The following is a 17,899-nucleotide window of genomic DNA, read 5'->3' as shown; positions in this document are numbered from 1 at the left end:
TGTCCCACCCCATATTACTGGACATAATTAAGAATGTGCAACATGCTAAATCAGCATTTTTGAAATGTCAGGAGACACACAGAAAAGTCACATAACCTCTAATGTGCCTAATGATTTTAAGTTGCTCTACAAGCCTTCTTCTTCCAGGAATATAGTACTTCCTATGGAAATCCCTCCCCTTCCCACAATTGTCAGTGGCTTTTTTACCTTCTGGAAGAACATTGCTCATACTCAGAACAGTCATCAAATTGCTGACATCACTGTTGATGCTCTGGGCCACCCCAGGATACTGCAAGAGAGGAAGGAGAAATAGCGACAAGACAATCAATCTGGAGCTCAATATCACTACTCTTTTAAACAACCTTTATTCAACTTACCGTTTGATGTTTTGGCTTACAACAGCCATCAACCACAATTAGCATTTAGTCTAATACATCTGAAGTGTTCCAGGCTGGGGAACGATGCTGTAAACAGACCCACTCATAGTAAATACACCTAACACTTCCCTGTACAGGCATACCCCAGGTAACAAAGCCTCTGACAAAGAAGCTGCTTTTTACAAATTATTATTTTTAATGTCCAAACAGTCCCCTCCCCTCCTCCTTTCCTCTGTGTAGATCAGTGGTTCCCAACCTTCCTAATGCCGCGACCCTTTAATACAGTTACTCATGTTGTGATGACCCAAACACATGAAATTATTTTCGTTGCTACTTCATAATTGTAATTAAATAGGTGTTTTCCAATGGTCTTAGGCGACCCCCATGAAAGGGTCATTCAACCCCCAAAGGGGTCCCGACCCACAGGTTGGGAACCACTGGTGTAGATGAACTTTTTTTTTAGCAGCACTAGCATTCAGAGAATCTTCAATGGTAAACTGCAGCAGCATGCCTGCCATAAACAATGCAATAATTCATGAGGTGAGAAACAATAGGATTCTGCTCTATTCAATCCTATTGTAGTTGTGTGGGCTGCTTAAAAGAGGCAAGGTAAACAGCAGCTATCTCCAGAATTACTGAACAGCAAAACAGACAGAAAAGGGGGAAGGCAGATTAGCTTGCTTTACCATCTACCCACAGATCTACAGATCTGGCTACCAAAGTAGAAACAATAAGTGGAGGCTTATGAAAAAATAAAATTATCCCTAGGAGCATTTTTGAAGACTCTTTCAAGTGGTCTCAAGAAGGTTCATAATATTTTTGTTTACTTATACAAGGCCTACCTGACTTGGTTATTTTATTTCACATTGCTAGTTCCGAATAAAAAGTCTGATGAAACATGTTAAACTGTTATTCTTTTTTTGTGGATTAGGAACTTATCTCTGTTTTTTTCCATGCTATTTCTGCCTCTGCTAACAAATTTTCTGCTTTGTTAACTGAGGTATACCTGTATCACATTTAAGTATCACTGCTTACATTAAAGAAAAAACACCAAGTAAAGGTGCTAAAGAAGCGCAAAAAGAAGCCAAAGGATCATAGGAACCCTATGACAAACTCTGACCACTAGGCCATTTAGCAAGTATTGTTTGTCTTTCCCAACCCTGGGATCATCTGTTTGCCAAACATATGCTTTAACAAGTAACATTGCCCTCTTAGGGTCGTATTTATAGTGAAAGATTCAGCATTCAATCCTTTAAAAATTATACAATTCTGTTGCAATCCAAACTAGACTGCTCAGAACTGTCCAAAATACAGTTTTATCTGCACAGAAACTGTTACATCATGGTGAAGTTCTAACTTCCAGAGGTGGGGGATGGAAATGAGGTACAAGGAATTGCAGTATATTTCCTTTTTCCAGGCGTAGTCATACTGTTCAAAACGAAGTGAATGCTCTCTAATACTGCAGGCAGAAATACTTCAAAACAGGGCCTGAGAAAACCACAACTCAGTTTTCTCTCTCTTCCCTATATGCAAGCGAAGCCAGTTTTCACACTTTAACACCTGTGCTCTGGACAGAAGACTGACATGAACAGCTGCAGTAACTGTAATTTTCCACCACTTTTAGCCTGTGCTGGACTCAAAGGGGTGGATGGGACAGAATTGCAACCCCCAATAAAAAGAACAGCAAGTTAGGAAGACCTTCTACTATCTTCAGGCCTTCAGAAACTTTCTATCCTCCAAGAAATTAATGGGGATGAGTAAAGAAAACTCCCACTGTCAAAAAAAGTTACACTACCCTTAAAGCTAGGATTACTAGAAAAGAGCTGTTTCCAACATGCAATGTGATATGTCAATGGTTCAGAACAACAAAAGGGAACAGAAGCATAAGTAAACCATTCATATGATGCACTTCAATATGTCACAGTAGCACAGGTTCATGTTACTTTAAAGGGAATAAACAAATACTGTTTGTATGCACACTTCAATTGGTAATTGGTTGATCATTTTAATATGCATATTGGGAAGATAGCAGAATACCAAAATATTCTGACATTAATGCTTTCATTAAATTCAAGTAATTTAACATATCTCACTGGATATATGCTGGTAGATAATGGCAGTCTGTCTGTCTGCCTGTTTGTGCTTAAAATGATTTATAGAAGCCTTACCTCATACAAGGCTTGTAAAATGCCTTTTCCATGCATACGAGAGTGAAATATAATCATAACTAAACATATAGCAAATTCAACTGGTAGAACTGGGACTCTCTACTGAAGCAGCAGCAGCACTATCATTGTGCAAATATAAGGTATTATATGGATGTTTGAAATAAAGGCAGAGGTAGGAAAAGTTAGTTTGAGGATTGCAGATTCCAGAATCTCCCAGCCTACATGGCCATGTTAACTAATGGTATTGTGGGAGTTCCAGTCCAAAATAGTAACTTTTTCCAAATCTCTGCCATAAACGTGGGTCCTGGCTCTCAAAATGCTGAAGATTACTGGGCCCACCTGGATTTTCATGGCAACTTCTTTGCCATTTTTTCAAGCGAGCCAGGTGAACCTGTCCAATGGAAGCTGCAGCAAATGGTCGTTCTTCAAAAAACTCCAACTTATCACGCCAGTTAGGGCCAAGATCATTGTTCAAAGTTTTCTGGAGGAAAAAAACAACAAAAGCACAGAATGAATGTGTATGTTTAGTTTTTTTGTGGGTTTTTTCGGGCTATGTGGCCATGTTCTAGAAGAGTTTATTGCCACATAGCCCGAAAAACCCACAAAAAAACTATGGATATCGGACATGAAAGCTTTCGACTTCAGAAACTGCCACTAAAAATTTTCACAAGTCTTATCTATCAAATGTCAAAAATATACAAGTGACCACAATCAAATCCAAGTGTCCACTGACTCACGCAATATGGCAAAACATTTCTCATTTGAAGCAGAGAGCTAGATTTCAAAGAAATCCACTATAATAATACAGTCGCCCCTTCTAATGCGCAGATCTGAGATCTGCACCCTTGAATATACACTGAGGGGGCGACCTCCGCACATAGGGCATGCTCCATTCAAGCCCCCAGAAAAATGGAGGACCAACTGTATGGTATATACATATATATTAAAGAGCTTCTTGAAAAAAGAAGTTGAGTTATGACATCCCTTCAAATATTTAAACAGGACTATCATATCACCTCTTAACCTTCTTTTAGCTAACAAGGTCAATGCGATTTTAGGCTACATCAATAGAAATATGGTGTCTAGATCAAGGGCAGTAATAGTGCCACTATATTCTGCTTTGGTCAGGCCCCATCTGGAATATTGTGTCCAGTTCTGGGCACCACAATTCAAAAAGGACATTGAGAAACTAGAGAGTGTCCAAAGGAGGGCGACTAAAATGGTGAAGGGTCTGGAAACCATGCCCTATTAGGAAAGCCTTAGGGAGCTGGGGATGTTTAGCCTGGAGAAAAGAAGGTTAAGAGGTGATATGATAGCCTTGTTTAAATATTTGAAGGGATGTCATATTGAGGAGGGAACAAGCTTTTTTTCTGCTGCTCCAGAGACTAGGACCCGGAGCAATGGATGCAAGCTACAGGAAAAGAGATTCCACCTCAACATTAGGAAGAACATCCTCACAGTAAGGGCTGTTCGACAGTGGAACACACTCCCTCGGAGTGTGGTGGAGTCTCCTTCTTTGGAGGTCTTTAAACAGAGGCCATCTGTCAGGGATGCTTTGATTTAGATTTCCTGCATGGCAGGGGGTTGGACTGGATGGCCCTTGAGGTCTCTTCCAACTCTATGATTCTATGAGTTTAAGAAGGATCTGCTTCTTTCTGCCAGCTTTCCAAAAAGCAGCACCAAGCCTCAGCAAGTAACCATTATACAGAGCAGAATGCCTGCTTTCTGTTAACAATCTCCAGACTCTTTTCTGCCATATTGCTATACCAATTTCTCACCATCATTTGCTTTAAAGGCATAAAGTCTGCACTCTGGCGGACACGTTCAAAAATCTTCTGCAGGTGAGGGTTGATGAAGGCATCATCTGATGGAAAGAAAAGGGGGGGGGGGGTAGAGAATCAAGCCCATCAGCTTCAATATCTGAACAACGTTGGGTTACTTCTGAGTTACTCTGTCCTACATCATTATTCTCAGTTACAAAGGCACACCTTGGACGTATTAAGTTGGTAATTCTGTGATTTTAATAATAATAATAATAATAATAATAATAATAATAATTTATTTATTTATATCCCGCCTCTTTGAGGTCAATCGGGGCAGCTAACAATAATACAATACAATATATATCAAAATCTACTTCCCTCCCCCCCCTTAAAAAGTTATTAAATCAATTATAATTAAAACCAACAAATTAAAACAACATAACACATACACACCATTACAAAACAGACAAAAACAAAACAGCAAACTGTGGCAGCATTCCACTCAAATTTCCAGAGAGGACCTTAGGGACTCTCATGAGAAGAGGGTTCCTAATGCTGGGATTATCTATCCAGGAAAGGCCTGCTGGAAGAGATCCGTCTTGACAGCCTTTTTAAAGCTGTCTAAAGATGTCAGTTGACAGATCTTGTCCGGCAGGTCGTTCCATAATCTGGGGGCGACAACAGAAAACGCCCTCTGGAAGGTAGCCGAAAGCCCATATTTTTGAGGCTGCAGCAAATTCCTCTCAGAGGACCGGAGTGTGCGGGGAGGATTATATGGGAGGAGGTGGTCCCTGAGATAGTTTGGACCCAAGCCATTTAGGGCTTTAAAGGTGATAACCAACACCTTGTACTGGGCCCGGAAACTAATAGGCAGCCAGTGGAGGGACTTTAATACCGGAGTAATATCCGCCCCGCACCCTCAGATCATCTGGGCAGCAACTTTTAAGAGTTCCGGTGACTAGCTTCTACCTCTAGGAGGGCCTTTACGATCTTGGCCCCCAGCCTCTGGAACTCGCAGCCACCTCCCTACCCCAATTCAAGAAGGGGTTGAAAACCTATTTATTTGAGCAGGCCTACCCCTGAATATCCCCCCCCCCGAAGTTTTTTTCCCCCCCCCCCCCCCTTCCTCTGCCAGCACAATAGACTGGCATGAGTTCGTAATGTTTTTAATACGTCTAGGCTTTTACTGCGATATGGTCTTTGTATATTGTAATTGCTTTGGTGTCTATTGTACTGTATAATTTTGTTGTGCACCGCCCTGATTTGAAGAAGGGCGGTATAAAAATAAAACTTTTATTATTTATTATTATTTATATGGTCCCTCCTTGATGCTCCTGACACTACTCTGGCCGCCATATTCTGCACTAATTGCAGTTTCCGAATCAAGCACAAGGGTAGCCCCATATAGAGCGCATTGCAGTAATCTAGACGTGAGGTCACCAGCGCGTGTACAATAGTCTCGAGATCCCTTGCTTCCAGAAAAGGGCGCAGTTGGCGTATCAGCCAAAGCTGATAACAGGCTCTCCTGACTGTTGCATTGACCTGATTTTGTCATCAGGAGCGACGAGTCAAGGAGCACCCCCAGACTGCAAACACAGTCACTGGAGGAGAGTGTGACCCATCCAGGACTGGGGATTGCAACCCAATTCTTGGTTTCGGGGCTGCTACCGTGAGCACCTCCGTCTTGTCCGCATTCAGTTTCAATCTGTTTTTCCCCATCCAGCCCATTACTGCCCGAAGACATTCATTGAGAGAAGAGACGCCATCAGAATTCGAGGCCGACGAACGAGACATGGAGAAATAGATCTGGGTGTCATCAGCGTACTGATAACACCCAGCTCCATAACTCCGAATAATCTCACCCAGCGGCTTCATATAGATGTTAAATAACATCGGGGACAGTATAGCACCCTGTGGTAACCCACAGGTGAGCTCCCTTTTACTGGAGCAGCTGTCCCTGAGCAGCACCCTCTGGGACCTGCCCGAGAGGAAGGACCAGAACCACTGCAATGCAGTGCCTCCAATACCTAACCCCCTCAGGTGGTCCAAGAGGATGCCATGATCTATTGTGTCGAAAGCCGCTGAGAGGTCTAGGAGCACCAACAGGGTCACACTACCCCTGTCGATGCTCAGATGCAGATCGTCGGTCAAGGCAACCATGGCAGTCTCAACCCCAAAGCCTTTTCTTAGTCACAAGTAGCACTAGAGTTGATGGCATATGATACATCTTGTGTCACAATTTTGACCTAAGAAGTCTCCTTTTTCTTCACTGGTGAAACCCAACTGCAGGGACAAAGCAAATGAACAGAAGTGTAGAGAAAATGCTATAAAGAACAGATAGATACTGTAGCTCCCCAAAGGCTCCTTCGCTATCACTGGTTCAGAAAAACAGAGCATAGTCACTTGCTTTAGTTGTGATTCGGCATGACTATCCTATCACTTATCTGCTTTGCTTACTAACATACCAATGAACTATTCCCACTTGCTATTCATGTGGCACACTTGTTTGCCCTTCAAGGAATTCTGGAAGGACTCCATCATCTACACAGTAGCAGATCAAGGTGAGTATTATGTATTTGGATTTTTAATAACTTCTGCTTGAAGACTGCTAAGAAACAATTTTTAAAGGACTGGGAAGCAAAACCAAGTACAGGCACAAGTTCATCTACTGGGACTGGTAGAAAATGTTTAAAACAGAAGTGGGGAACCTTTATCTTTCCAGATATTTGGAGTTTTATCTGCCATAACTGGCCATGGGTTAGTTGATGGAAGTTGAAGTTCAAAACAAAAGGAGGGCCAAAAGTTACCCTAGGATCAATTTAATGGCATGCATGTCTTGACAGCTAGATGGGCATGGAAGGGAGTAGTAAGGAAGAAAAGTCATTTGAAAAGGAGAAAGGACTGAAGGGCAGCTACCAAAATTTATCCTTGCTTAAACCCTGAGTTTATAGAAGCCGTTCCTTGTTGAGTTCCCTCCATAACATCCAGCACACTGCCTATTCTGCCTGCCGACAATGATATTCTGTCTTACCCCTGGATGTTGGATGCTGTTGGTTTTGTTGTATTTTATTGATGTTTGTGATGTACCATTTTGTATTTTTATAGTGTATTGTACTGCATTGTATGTATTGATTTTAGTAGTCTGTAACCCCACTTCGATCCTTTGGGAGAGGCGGGAAAAGACAAATAAATAAATATTATTCTTATTATTATTATTATTCCCCATTTTACAGTAAGAACAAAAAGAGGAATGGGGACCAGGGAAGACAATAGATGCACAAATTGTCCCACCAAGCAGGGATAGAAAAAAAAAACAAGAAATGTGATGAGTAAGAGTTTGAAACTCTATGCATAAGGGAAGAGTGTGAGATCAGAGGCTTACACAGAAGATTAGAAGGAATCAATGGGGGATTAGAATGGGGATAAAATGTCTTACAGATTTATCCTATGAGGAATATCTGGTGAAATAAAGAATGATTTGGCCAGGGCTGAACTTAGGCACAAGCTAAATAAACAGAAGTTTAGGACTTCAGATTTTTTATTCTTGATGGCTGCCAAGTTGACCTCGACTTATGAAGGCCCTATGAATGAGAGACCTCCAAGTACCCTATCAGGAACAACTCTGCTCAGGTCTTGTTAATTCAGGTCTGTAGCTTCCCTGATTGATTCTATCCATGTGGAATGCAATCTTTTTCTACTGCTTTCTACCTTATTTTCTTTTAAGTCATGTTTTCTTATGTTATGTCCAAAGTATGACTGTCTTCAGTTTAGTTAACGGCCTACAGGAAGAGTTCAGGTTTGATTTGGTCAAGAATCCATTTATTGGTCTTTTAAGCAGTCCATGCTTAAAAGAACTCTTCAACACCACATTCCAAATGAAATTATTCCTACCAGCTTTCTTCATTGTCCAGCTTTCACAACCATATGTAGAAATTGGAAATACAATGGCATGGACAATCCTAACTTTATATCTTAACACTTTAGGATCTTGTCCAGTTCTTTCATAGCTGCCCTTCCAAGTCCTAGTCTTCTTCTGATTTCTTGACTGGGGCCACAGTTCTGATTAATAACTGAGGGTATGTATGGAAAATCTTGAACTATTTCACTGTCTTCTTCATCTATTATGTAAATCATAACATCAGATGATATTACATTATGAATGAATATGTATAATACTATTCTATTATACAAATGATAGAAAACACAACAAAAATTTAGTTAGAATAAGACACATTTTGGGGCACAACAAAGGGACCTCTTAAACTGGGCATACTTTAAGATGTAATTCTTTATCCAAAATCAGGTTTAGTGATGGAGTGGAGATACTGGTATTTTTTTAAGAATGGTAAGAGTAAATTGGTAAAGCAACTATTCCTTTGAAAATCTCTGTGCTCAAATAGGACAAGGAATTCTACTGGACAGAGGTGGGTTTCAATAAAACACTGGGAATGTCCCTATAAGCAATTTATTCCAAGGCAGGCAGGCTAAAAAGCTAAGTTGGTCTCTAGTACAGATTGCCTGGGGTACAGAATATCCTGCTTCAGGATAAATGGTTGGATTACATTACACATCAGTGATATCTTTCTGATTCTCAAAGCATGGTGGGAGAATGTCTTAACTTCCTTTTTCATTGTTTTCCCCCCTTTGAGGTTTCTCCTGCAACTGCTCCAAAGAAGTATTGTACATAGCTGAATTCAACAGAGATTATCATAAGAGATGAAAAGGAAAAGGGGCAGAGCTTGGAGAAGTTACTGGCTATGCTGATAGGGGGACACTGAATTTAGTCCAAAAAAGTGACTTGCAAGTTTGGGGGTGGGGGGGGGGGGGGGGGAACCTAACTATGCCCACTCAGCCAAACATAATTATAATCTCTCTTCAGACTTTCTTATTAAACATGAAAAAGCTAGGAGTGAAGGATGTGAGACCAGTTCCATGTGACTCTCAGCAAGTGAAATTTAATCAATATTCGCACTTGAATTTAGTATTTATGTTATACTAAGCTTTCTGCATGTGTGGGACAGAATCAAAGCAAATCCTCCATTTAAAATATAAGGTCTTAAAAAGGCACCTCCCCAATGCACTTTTTGAAGCTAGGTGTTGAGGTTCTGATGGACGCTGGCATTGAGTAGAGACAGGAATGTCTGTTTCCTGGCTCTTGCAAATCCTCAAATAAATATGGGCATCACCTGGCAGAAGTGGATGACAAAACTACAAAAAGAGGAAGGGGAGAGAATCAAAGAATACAGATGATCCATTTGTACTTACCTTGAATGCTCAGCATCTGTCCAAGCTTCAGTGCAGCACCTCGAACTTTGCACAGTGTTCTCACAATTCTTTCTGCATTCGCCTCTGACAGAAATGGGCTGGTATCCATAACAGCCTTCTTTCCTGAGGACAGACAAGCAGAGTAGACTTTTTAAAGTCATTTTAAAATTGCAATTTCAGGCCCATTGTCATGTTGCCCAAACAAGTTTCTCTCAGACTGATCGCTATCTTAAGTGACAGACTTAGTAATATTAATCACAGAAAGTTAGTTCTCAATATAAGACAAAAAGACTTCAGAACAGGTCTGAAAAGGGCACTTTGATGGACACCCCAAGGAAGCTGAAGCAACATCAAGTACTGTATTGAAACCATTTGCTGAATTTTACGCAGATACTAATGGTCCGTTTGTTCATATTAGAAAAAACTAAAATCTCATGGATTTTTAATGATGCAAGTAATGACTAAAAGTCTGAACACAACAACTAATTTAAGTTTTTATCACCAGTAAAAAAGAAGAAACATAACCTAACACACTGCAAAGTATATCAAGCTAATGTTGAATTCACAGCTGCACAGTAAGTGACAAGGCAGTACCTCCACTCATAGCTTCTTCCTTTGTTATACATTTGGATGCAGTGTGAACAGGAAGGCATAACAGTATGCTCAACATCTAGCTGATGCATAAGAAGGAATTACATATTTAGCCTTGTGTGTGTACCTCCTAGGCCCAAATAGTCCTAAAGGAAAAAGCAGTTCCTGCCCAGGTGCTTAGCAAATGTAAATAGAGCCCCAATTTATGGAAAGGTTTTTTCTGTCTCATCTCTTGCTTGGATGGCTACTGTGGGAACAGAATGTTGGATCAGATGGGCCTTTTGTCTGGCTAATTTTATGTTCTTATTCTTGGACTGGCAATGCCTTTATTAAGTCAAACAAATGCATTCAGTCTATGTTTTAAAATCATGTCTTTTTATGTTGGTCATAAAATTCCATTGTGAGAGATAGGTGGAATATAAATCCTTGAAATAAATAGAGTAAATAATGTCATAGCTTTACACACTGCTAATAAAGAGGGAAATTGAACTTTTATAAACAAAATTAACAACAAATAGCTTTTTTCAGTAAATCTGTTGGCCTATTTCCATAGCTAACAGGAAAAAATGGCAGAAATATGGGTTAAATAGCAATTATTCATTGGAGAAAGATAAGAAGGGTCCAAAGACTAATTAGCATTTCCTGTAAGCCACTTAGCTTATTACTACTCATTGGGACAAAAGAAGGGGAAAGAAGGAATTATGCGAACAAACCAAGTAGAATACTTGCATTCCTGGCCTCAGGTTGTGGGATGTATTTTTCCACTGCCCATGGGTACCCATTTAAGTGACCTATGAAAAGATGGAAGGCTGAGTCGAGCCTGAGCCCCTGGCTGGGATTTAACTCACAACCCTATGGTTTGTGAGTGAGTTGCTGCAGTACAGGCATTTAACCACTGCATCTTGGAGCTCTGCCTGGGATCGAACTCACACCCTTGTGGCTGCAGTACAGGTATTTAACCACTGTGCCAACAGGGCATAGAAGATAAAGATCATTTTGCAGTTGAATACAATTCTAGATATACACTGGACTGACTATGTGACGAATGTTGCTGTCCTTGAGCAAGCAGGATCACCAGCATTGAGGCCATACTATTGAGGACGCAGCTGCGTTGGGCAGGACACATTTCTAGGATGGAGGACCATCGCCTCCCAAAAATAGTATTCTACGGTGAATGTAAGAGGGGTGCTCCAAAGAAGAGATACAAGGACTCCCTGAAACAGCACCTCAGGTTTGGCCAAATTGATCACCAACAATGGCCCGCCCTGGCCTCGCATTGGGAGGCATGGAGATGCACTATCTATGATGCTGCAGCCTTTTTCGAAAACTCACGCCGAACGAGTCTTGAAGAGGAACGACAACACAGAAAGAACCACAACTTGGAAACATCACCCAAAGAGACATTCTGCTGTACTTTCTACAACCGGACTTTTTTTTATCTTGGATCGGCCTTTTTAGTCATCAACGTACTTGCAGAAAACGCGGGATGAGTCCTTCCTGAATCTTCGTTCGTGAAGAAAAGCCAGAGAGACAAGTAATTTCTGTATGGCAATCCTAAAGTGAACCTACCACAGGGTTTTCCTGGAAAGATTTGTGCAGAGGGAATTTTGCCTTTTATTTCATTCCACTTCTATGCCAACTTTCTCCCAGGAAAGGACCCAAAGTGGCTTACAAGATAAAAACATCTCAAAAACTTCACAGTAAAAAATTAAAAACAATTAAAATAATTTATTTAAAACAATACAAGTTAACATAAACACATACTGTACAAAAGTTAAGAACAACCCCCCCCCCATATAAGCCACCCTTACATGATTTTTAAAAAGCTTGCCTGAATAAAAACGTTTTTACCTGCTGGCAAAAGGCCAGCAAGGAGGGGGCCAGCCTAGCCTCCTGTAGAGGCGTGTTCCAGAGGTTGGGAGCAGCCACCAAGAAGACGCTCTCTTGTGTCCTCAACAAGCGAGCCTGTGATGGTAGTGGGACCAACATAAAGCCTTCCCCTGAAGACCTTAGGGCTCTAGCAGGTTTGTATGGGGATATATGGTTTCTCAAATAGTCTGGATTAAGCTGCATCGGGCTTTATAGGTCTTGGCCAGCACTATGAATTGTGTCTGGAAATGAACCTGTAGCCAGTGAAGCTGTTTCATCAAGGGATTTATATGCTCCCTATAATGGCCTCAGTCAGCATTCTAGCTGCAGTGTTCTGCACCCACTGAAGTTTCAAACAGTTTCCAAAGGCAACCCCATGTACAATTCATTACTATGTTCCAAATGGGATCCAATCAAGGCATATGTCACTGTAGCCAGATCTGATGTCTCAAGGAACAGGCACAGCTGGCACACTAGTTAAAATACAGTGGTACCCCGGGATACGAAATACCCACGTTACGAAATTTCCGGGTTACGAAAAAAATCCATTGAAAATAATTGTTCCGGGTTACGAAGGTTATTTCGGGTTACGAAAAAATTTTTGGTGCTTTTCGGCGCTTTTTCGCACGAAATCGCGGCTTTTCCCCATTAGCGCCTATGGCATTTCGGCTTGCGAATGCTTTTCGGGTTACGAAGGCGGCGGCGGAACGAATTAATTTCGTAACCCGAGGCACCACTGTAAATTATTTTAACTAGTTTTAACTAGTGTGACACATGCAAATGCACTCCTGGCCACTCCTGAAACCTGGGCATCCAGGTTCAGAGTCGAGTCCAGGAGAACACCCAAGCTGTGAGCCTAATACAGGAGTGGGCAACTGCTTTGGGATGGGGGGGGGCACTCTTCAAGTTGGGCAAGTGCTCAAGGGCTGTATGCTCAAGGTTCAGTGCCTAGGGGGAAAGGTTGTCACCTTTCCTTAATGCAAGATAGATAGATAGATAGATAGATAGATAGATAGATAGATAGATAGATAGATAGATAGATAGATAGATAATAGCAAATTATTTTTGCATATCATATTTCATATACATGATTCATGTTTAAATCTCCTTAATGATTTCCCACTACTCATACCTCATTAAGTCATATTTGGAAAAATTAACTTCATTGTTAAAAATTTACATCACCGAAACTCATTAAGAAATAACTTCCCAATCATAATTAATTATTGAATTTACACTTACAAAGAAATGAATATTAACTGTAGTTAAAATGGCTTTACCATGATACTGACTACAACAACAACTGTTAATATGGTAACCACAGTATAGTGCAATTAATTCTCAATGTGCTGCATTTAGCTGCTTGCCACCAAATCTCACCAGCAGACCACTGTAATTTTAAAAGATATTCTGAGGAGTACTATGGGATGCAAAAAAAAGGACTTGGAGGACTGAACTTTGCCTGCCCTTGCTTTACAATTTCTGCTAATGTATGGGCTCTTTAGTATACAAACATACTGTAGAAAAGGTTAATAATTAAGGTAGTCAAGAAAATTTTGCTAGGACACCAAACAAAAGGTTAAGAGGATACCAAACAAAAGGAAACACTGAAGGAAAAATGGCAGGCTCACCCTTATCTAGCTCACCTGTTTTGAAAACAGCTGCTAGGGTATGAGCCAAAATGCATGTTACTGAGGAGTCAAATCCCTCATGGGAGATCACTCTGTTGGAGGACAGAGCTAAAGTGCAGTAGTCTGAGGAGGAAGACTGTGAATTTTAAGTAATGTAGACATATTTATCCTTTCACCTGTACCATTATCCTCAGTCACCCCCTCAAACAACTGTTTGAAGGAGACAAGAAAAGAAAAAATCAATAGTTTAAATCCCCAACTGATGTATTTAGTGTTTCAAAAGGAATGAAAGAACAATCAAAGCCCTTAATAATGTGCATGCCCAAAGGACTATCTAGTCCTAATTTCTGTTCAGAAAATGGTAGCTCAACTCTCCATGGCAAGACAAGAGTGCAAATGCACCCACTCTCATATATTTCCCACCAACTGATATATGGCAATACTGTAAAATACATTTGACACTGGATGAGAAATCCTGGATAGTGGCTACTGAAGGACTCATTTCCATGAATTTATGATCCAATGCCCTTTCAATGGCTTCCAAGCTGGCAGCCAGGACTACATCCTGTGTCAGTGAATTCCAAAATTCACTACTATTTGCAGGGGATACGTTCAAAGATCCCCAGTGCCTCAAACTGCAGGTACTACTCTAGGGTACTATACGTAATGTTTTTGAACTTTGTCTGATCATAGGTAATTGAAAACATAGAAAGCAAAACCATGGATAAGAGAAAAGCACATAATATTTTCAGACTGTGGCGATCACAGGGAACTGAAACTGTAGAAAGAAACCGCAGATAAGAGTGGACTTCTGTACTTTCATATATCTATCCTAACTCTTCTATGATTCAGTAGATTATCCTGGGTTCACATATTACAAGAGGGGGGGGTCTCCTTGTTTGTGAAACACTGTGGAAAGGGGTCTGGAATAAAAGAAACTATCAATCATACCCCATAGAAGAAGTGTGCAAATGAACTACCATGATATTCACCTGAAATACAAGACTTCACTTCACACAGCCACTTCAAACAGCAGTAAGTGACTACTCTGAAAAGATTGGGATGGGGCTAAATCTTGTCATAAGGGCATTCAGGTAGTTTCTTGCTGCTATAGCTGAGGTTGTGATTTGTGGAAGACAGACCGTTTCATATTTTGTAAAATGCATCCAATGTACTGTCTGCAGCTAGTTAATCACATGTAACCACATCAAGAGTAGAACAAAAGCTTTTTCACTTGTCATGCCAACCTCCATTTGTATTGGCATGCAAAAAAAGCGTAATCCAATATGGCTGCCTGGCAGTAAATAAACACATGGAGGCATTTCAAGCCCACTGTCTGAATCCAAGTGTGGTTCTGTCATGCTGGTTCTGTTCTTGAGTAATATGTATTCAGTGATGTTTCTGGGGAGATTGGGATAGCCAATGCTATGTACCATCGGGGGTTAATTTGCTTGAAAATGTCGCCTGTCGGCAAAGAGGCTAGGAATGTGGAGGAGGGATTTTGCTTTCTGGAGAACTGTAGAACTGCAGAGATAAGGAATGGCATGTAGGAGAGCAGATGGGTGATAAGAGGACTGTTAGAATTGGGCTTTGGGAATATAGTTTGCATGCCAATTAGCTGAAGGTGGAGTTATAATAATTTGTACTTTAATATTATGATAGTGAGTGGAACTGGTCAGATCTGACCTAAACGCTTTGCTGGTAGCTTCTGTTCTGATGTCTACAATAAAAGCCTTTTGTTTTCACTCAAATGGAAATTTCACACTGGAATTTGAGTTAACTGGTTCTGACACTGTTAAGATAAGGTGAACAGAGATGACCATTTATCAAATACAATGCACCCACGTCAAACGCGGGCGCGTCATACCCAGCATACGCTGAAAGCCACGCCCCAAAAAAAGTCTTGCATGCCCCAGAAGAAGTAATGGGTGCGTGGCTGTGGCACCTATGTGGCGCCACGAGCTCCCACACAACAGGCATTATCCCCATTACTTCTAATGGGGATCAAGCTTATGCGCTTTTTCTTTTAAGTGGGGGGTCCGAAACGGATCCTCCGCGTAAAAGAAGGGCCCACTGTAGTAATCAACCATTGTGTGCATGTAATCAGTTGGTCAATTCTACTATCTTAACATACAAATAAGAAAAGAATGCCACATTAGCAGTTGATCTGAAATCTGGGCATATGTGGAGTCAGTAAAATGGTCGTCCCAATTTGACAGAGTTTATCACATGGTTATACCATGCTCAGTTACCATTTGTCAAATAATCATGTATTTTTAATCTTTCATCACTCAACAGTTCACACAATCATGGTGAATAAACACACACACCCATCCAAAGCATATGTAACAAGAAGCAGCTTTATGAACATTAAATAACTTAGTTGGAATAACTCTTGAGCATAACTGAACAACCACATCTTGCCTTAATAATCCACATGAAGACCATTTGCTCCTCTTTCTTGATGTGAGCAAGTGAACAAATTGGGAAGTTCTTATTTACAGTAATGTCGTTATGTCCAAACAATCAGAAACTTAGAACAAATCAGAATATTAAGCCTGTTGAAAACTGAGGCCAAAATGGTTCTTTCCAAACCCATCAACTTTTTGTTTGGACTGAATAGGAAACTATAGTTAGTGGAAGACTTTCTGATTTGCTCACATTGAGAGAAATACAGAGCAACTATGTGAATGACCAAAATGGTTGTTCATATTTCAGGCTCAGATGTGATCAAGCAAATGTCTCTCTCTACTCAAGACTCATATCAAAACATAATGAAATGTGAACCCAAGTCCAATCCTTTAAATCATGTTTAAAATAAAGATTTCACAGATACAATCTTTTAGGGATCAACCATCCTGTCCATTTATATCTGGAGTACTGACATTTCAGTCAAGTATCAAAAACTCCAGACTCCCACAGCAAAAGCTACTTCATTTTCTAAGTACAACCGTCCTTGAAGATCATCTCTCATCCTTGACTGAAGAGGGTGTTTGGATTTCATTTTGTATTCCTTTAAACTCTGTAGTAACACCCAGTTTGTCCTCGACATGAAGCTGCTGGGTGAGATCATCCGGAGACATGGGGCACAGTGTTATCAATACGCTGATGACACCCAAATATATTTCTCCATGTCTCGGATCACAGTTCAGACCAAAGACAGTATCTCAGCTCTCAATGTCTTAAAGTGATAATGGACTGGATGAGGAAAAACAAACTGAAACCGAATCCAGAGAAGACGGAGGTACTCATTGTCGGGCCCACTAACCCAGGTATAAGGATAGGTCAACCGGTCCTAGATGGGGTTACGCTTCCCCTAAAGGACTGTGTTCGCAGTTTGGGAGTACTCCTAGACTTGTCGCTTCAGATGTCAGATCAGATAAATGCGACAGTCAGGAGTGCTTGCTATTAGCTTCGGCTGATACGCCAGCTGCATCCTTTCCTGGAACAGAGGGACCTAGAAACTGTAGTATATGCACTGGTAACTGTGCGACTCATTTTCTGCAATGCACTCTACGTGGGGCTACCCTTGTGCTTAGTCTGGAAACTTCAATTAGTCCAAAATATGGCAGCCAGAGAGGTTACCAGGACAGCTAGAGGTGACCACATTACCCCATCATAAAATCTCTTCATTGGCTGCCAGTACAAGGTGTTGGTTATCATCTTTAAAGTCCTACATGGCTTGGGTTCAACCTATTTGCGGGATCACCTCCTTCCATATAATCCTCCCTGCACATTTAGGTCCTCCTTCAACCAATAAAGACCAGGCTGACCACGGTTACCCAGAGGGCCTCCTCATTGGCCACTCCCAAATTGTGGAATGGCCTGTCAGAGGAGATCCAGAACATTACCAACCTTGACAACTTTAAAAAGCCTGTCAAGACGGATCTCTTCCAACAGGCCTTCCCTGAATAACTCACCCAGTCTCCTACAGACACAGACCATCAAAGAGAACACCCAAACTGCCCATCCCCTTGTTTCTAACTGGCTTGATTACTGACTATTGTAATTCTTTTCATTCTTAAATTTTTAATTTTTTGATTTTTTAAAATTATATTTTATTGTAATATGGATGGAGGAGAGAATTAATGGGATGTATTTTAACTGTATGTTGTATTTTATACTGTGTTTTACTCGATGTTGTAAATCGCCTCGATCCTGCGGGAGAGGCACTATATAAATAAATATTATTATTATTATTATTATTATTATTATTATTATTATTATTATTATTA

The 17,899-nt window shown here is 40.7% G+C and overlaps 1 protein-coding gene across 1 annotated transcript in view; it reads right to left on the bottom strand.

Annotated features, from left to right (window-relative positions):
- Positions 1–17,899, bottom strand: part of COQ8A (coenzyme Q8A) — a 90,758-nt gene that overhangs the window by 18,441 nt on the left and 54,418 nt on the right. The window contains 5 exon segments of the mRNA XM_042468420.1: positions 208–289; positions 2,885–2,917; positions 2,919–3,026; positions 4,324–4,409; positions 9,574–9,696. Of these exon segments, the coding sequence (XP_042324354.1) occupies positions 208–289; positions 2,885–2,917; positions 2,919–3,026; positions 4,324–4,409; positions 9,574–9,696 (432 nt within the window).

This window comes from Sceloporus undulatus, chromosome 1, assembly GCF_019175285.1.
Source record: "Sceloporus undulatus isolate JIND9_A2432 ecotype Alabama chromosome 1, SceUnd_v1.1, whole genome shotgun sequence".
Classification (NCBI taxonomy): domain Eukaryota; kingdom Metazoa; phylum Chordata; class Lepidosauria; order Squamata; family Phrynosomatidae; genus Sceloporus; species Sceloporus undulatus.
The sequence above is the reverse complement of the archived record's forward strand: the minus strand, read 5'-3'. Positions and strand labels throughout refer to the sequence as shown.